This window comes from Pygoscelis adeliae, unplaced genomic scaffold (assembly GCF_000699105.1).
Source record: "Pygoscelis adeliae isolate BGI_AS28 unplaced genomic scaffold, ASM69910v1 Scaffold14, whole genome shotgun sequence".
In the NCBI taxonomy this organism is placed as follows: Eukaryota; Metazoa; Chordata; class Aves; order Sphenisciformes; family Spheniscidae; genus Pygoscelis; species Pygoscelis adeliae.
Genome location: NW_008825109.1, coordinates 4,580,255 through 4,584,620, shown reverse-complemented (window position 1 = coordinate 4,584,620; position 4,366 = coordinate 4,580,255). Strand labels below are relative to the sequence as shown.

General features: G+C 44.8%; 1 protein-coding gene across 1 annotated transcript in view; it reads right to left on the bottom strand.

Annotated features, from left to right (window-relative positions):
• FLT1 (fms-related tyrosine kinase 1) overlaps positions 1-4,366 on the bottom strand; it is a 98,608-nt gene that overhangs the window by 28,165 nt on the left and 66,077 nt on the right. The window contains exons 16-18 of the mRNA XM_009327748.1: positions 2,149-2,168; positions 1,490-1,536; positions 1,072-1,210 (exon numbers count right to left, since the gene is read on the bottom strand). Of these exons, the coding sequence (XP_009326023.1) occupies positions 1,072-1,210; positions 1,490-1,536; positions 2,149-2,168 (206 nt within the window). The remainder of the gene's footprint in view (positions 1-1,071; positions 1,211-1,489; positions 1,537-2,148; positions 2,169-4,366) is intronic.

Below are 4,366 nucleotides of genomic sequence, written 5' to 3'. Positions count from 1 at the left end.
ATGGGAGCCATCCCACCATGTCTCCGTGATGCCAATAAGGTCGTAGCCCTGCCTGCGTGCGCACGTCTCTAACTCCTCTTGTTTATTCCCCATACTATGTGTGTTTGCATAGAGGCATTTAAGTTGGGCCCCCAGTGAAGCTGTCTCACTGCCTAGAGTTCCTTTGTGCTGCTCTTCAGGCACTCTCCTGCTGACCTGTGATCCTGCTCCAGGCTCTGGGCATCTATTGCTCGCCTTAGCATCAAACTGGTAGGAGTGGGATGGATTGAGGTTCCCCTCCCCTGCTATCTCTTGTTTAAAGCCCTCTTCACCAGCTTGGCAAGCCTATGACCGAAGATGCTCTTCCCCTTCTCTGACAGATGGACCCTGTCAGCCCCCAGTAGACCAGTTTTCTCAAAGCGAGTCCCATGGTCTAAGTAGCCAAATCCTTGGCTGTGGCATCAGCCCTGTGACAATTTGTTGGTTCACCAGATTCAACTGGCCCTTTCAAACTTCTTCCCTTTGACCGGGAGGATTGATGAAAAAACTACCTGCACTCCTGAGTCCCTTACTGCCGCTCCCAGTGCTCTGTAGTCCTTCCTGATAGTCCTCAGACTGCTTCTGGTTGTGTCACTGGTGCCCACGTGAAACAGCAGCAGCGGATAATAGTCAGTGGATTGTATGAGGCTTGGTAACCTCTCGGTGACATCCCTGATGCAAGCCCCCGGTAAGCAGCACACCCCTCTAGAGAGTGCATCAGGTCGACAAATGGGTGCCTCTGTACCTCTCAGAAGAGAGTCGTCTACTACTGTCACCCAGCACCTTTTCTTAGTGGCACTGGTTGTCATACAGGGGGCAGATCGGGCTGCATTACTCAGCTCCAGCGTCTCTACTGATGTGATGGGTCTTTCCTCGTCAGCCTGCTGAATGCTTTAAGTCAGTCACAGACCAGAGCACTTGGTGTGGAATAGCTCACACCGAACCTGGCAGTACGTTGTGCTGCTTGTCTAAAACACACCCAGCTCCTCTTCACCTGTACAAACACATCTCATTCAATCACTGCAAACCCAATGTGAAGTATGCCAATGTTACCTAGTTTAAGCCTTTCCCTCGCAATCTCCCACTTGCTGGCATCATAAGGCAGACGTTCACATTGCTCATCTAAGGGGACTTCATCAGGATCCATTATGATTGACAGGTAATGGTTGGTCTTCATTTCAGAGGAAGAAGGCTAGAAAACAAAGAATATGGCAAAATGTAAAAGAGGATAAGGGTATCTGTCAGCATCTTCCTGTTTGGATCAATGATTTCAGGTTAATTCTGTCCACGGAGCTGCGTGTTTCACAGTCCTATAGATGGTTTGGTTAAACTCCCTTTGGCTTTTTTAAATATTGCAAGACTTTTTACATAAAAAACCCTCTGTCTTCTAGCTTTCCTCGTATGTGACATATTGGTTTCTTCAATGAAATCCATGTGGAGCTGTATTAACATATGGTGTTATGATACAGGCCCTCTGCACAGTCAAGAGAAATATTTTCAGCAAATGACTAAACATCGCTGGTAAAAATAACTTTCCTTCATGATTGTGCAAAGGAAGAAGTGGCCATATGCAACACATGGAGTTCAACTGCCAGTGTTTATTTTTCCATATACCCGGCAAAGATAGGTCATATGTGGTTAGAAGTTGTGCAAGACTAGTCGTCAGGAGACTAGACATTATACATTTCAGAAATTGTTTACAAATTTTCAGAAATTTTTATTTCTTTGATATCATTTCTGATGAATTTATTGAAATTATTTGAGTTTGGAGGAATTCATAAACACCCAGACTCAAACACATGATTTCAAACACATAATTTCAAATGAATTTGCCAGAAGTTCAGTTTCTACTGAGCAAATGGCTTATCCACTTCACATGAGAAACGTAAGGAAAGATGAACCTAATCTCAAAGTTTTCTGCAGTCCATCCGTTTGAAACGTATTTTCCTTCAAAGAGCACCTAGATTGCCACTCTAATCCACTGGACTTTTCTTGACACAGGAGTACTTATATGTCTATAGAAAAGGTCTAGTGTTTGCTCTGATTTCCTGGCTATTAGTTGGAATTTATGGAAAATCTGTTGAACTGGGCCCCTTCATGTTGCTTTTCCTAAACTCATGGAAACAACACATGGGCACATACACAAACACACAGATATATCTAGATATTCTTTTGTTGTTGCTTTAACTGCCCCCTGTGACTTTCAACTTTCCTCCTCTACACCTTGGAAATACGTTCCTAATACATGCGTTTCCAGGCATTTGTTTGAGAAGGACATTACTAGCTGTGTATGCTTTGGTTACAGACATAACTAGACTAAAATGACAGTAGCTAATAGCTCCTGTTTTAGTTGCCTTTCACCATCCCCAGTACGCAGAAGGTTAGTACCAAGAAGGATTACACCGATGCTTGGGGAAAAGTCAGGTGGCATAAAGCCTGGCTCCAAACCATCCACTGACCCTGGACAGGACATGGATAAGTGGGATATGGATAGAAACAGAAGCGTGTGTGGTGCTCCAAAAAGAGCATTTCTTGATAGAGACATGTGTACCAGACTGCTCCCACCAGTCACTTTAGAAGAGCTTTTAAGTGGACCCATCCCAGGAAGAGGCGTAGGGGAGTGGGAAGGTGCAGAGCGCTTCCTACGTTTCTTTATTCAGATGCACTGAATACCAAATCTTTGGCACAATTAGAGATTTGAAACAACATTTTGAATGATAAAGGATTGTTAAGTATAGCATTTGTCCCTGTATATGTAACAGATAGGCTTTAAGAAAATGCTCTCAGAGAGCATAGAAGTATTTTTTTCTGTTGTGGCAATGTAATTTGTATATGAAATTTAATTTAGAGCTAATTCCAGACATAAATCCTTGAAAGTAAGGGTTTGTAACAGAAACACAGAGAAGACCATAAACATAGACCAACACTAGCTGGAAAGCCTCGTCTGGCAAGAAGCCTTCACATGTCATCTGCTTAAAGTCCCTTGTTCTATAGGAATGATGATTATTTTTATTGTCTTTTAACAATCTAACAAGCAAAGTCAAGTTTTGGTATCATAGCAATAAAAAAAAATCTGCAACCCTTTGCTACTTTTAAAACTTGTGTTTTTCCAAGGGTTTGCAGTCATGTTATGAATTGCTTCATCATTACTGGTGAGCAGTCAGAACTGGTCCCACTTGCTTTGCAATTTCTCTATAGCTACGAAGTTTCTCCACAGCTTCAGCTGATGTCAATTTTTCTCTCCCCTAAAACTTCCATGCATTTCTTCTTACGAAAGTTTGTGGCAGTAGGAAGGCAGGCAGAGTGACTGCTGCTGTACTGCCCTGGTTTGGAGGTCTGGTCCTGCATTCCCATCGATCAATAGAAGTTCTCAGTGTAAAACCTAAAATACAGGCAGGCCTTAATGCAGGTTGAGATAAAATGGTCTGGCGGGCTGCAGTGAGACTTTAGCAATCGTCATGGAGCTCAGCCAGCTGGAACATGCTCAGCTGTGGTGGCTGTGAGCTGATCCTCGTGGCACCGCACTGTGGTACCTCTCCAGTTGGGTGATGGAGGGCAACCAGGGCTCAGCGCCACTGTGGTGGGGGAGAGGGATGTGCAGCCATTCCTTATCTGATGTCCTACAGTGCACCTCATTGCCCCAATACCTCCCTTCCCTCAAATTCATCTGCTCCTGCGAGTTGCTCTGAGATCTTTCTGCACTACTGAAGAATTGCATTTTCTGCTTATGAGAGCTGCTGTGGTTTAACCTGCACACACCACGGAAGGCAGACATGGTGCTGTCAACAAAAAGGGGCTTTAAACCATCGCAGTCAGCCTTGAACAAGAAGGAGGGTCAGCTGCAGGGGCAGTTAACATTATCATGCTGATACAGGATCGTCTGCTCTAGAGGCTGCACCACCAAAACTACTTCAGTAAAATATCACTTTGCAAGTGATGTAATTATACCAGACACTGTGTGCAAACCAGACCCCAGCGCGCTCTGTAAAGATCTGTCATTCCCACTCACTCAGATCTTCAAAGACATTAAGATGCCAAACTCCCATAGCTTTTAAGGGAATGGAGATGCCTTTGGTGGGAGTCAGGCACCCAAATGCTTGCAAGTCTCAGAGCCTTGCCCCCACCCAGACTTCGCTTCTGGGCTTAATCATACTCAGCCTTGCGAGTCACGGTTCCCTGGGCACCCATCAGCAGCCTGGTGATTGCACAGGGAACAAAGGTGAGCAGTAAATGGATCAGATTTTTTTTTTGTAGACTCAGCAATCCCAGTGGCCTGGGAAGGATTTTCTAACACGAGCAAAGGGCTGGTAAGGAGAGTCAGATGCCGCCAGGAGCTCCCCATCCGTTC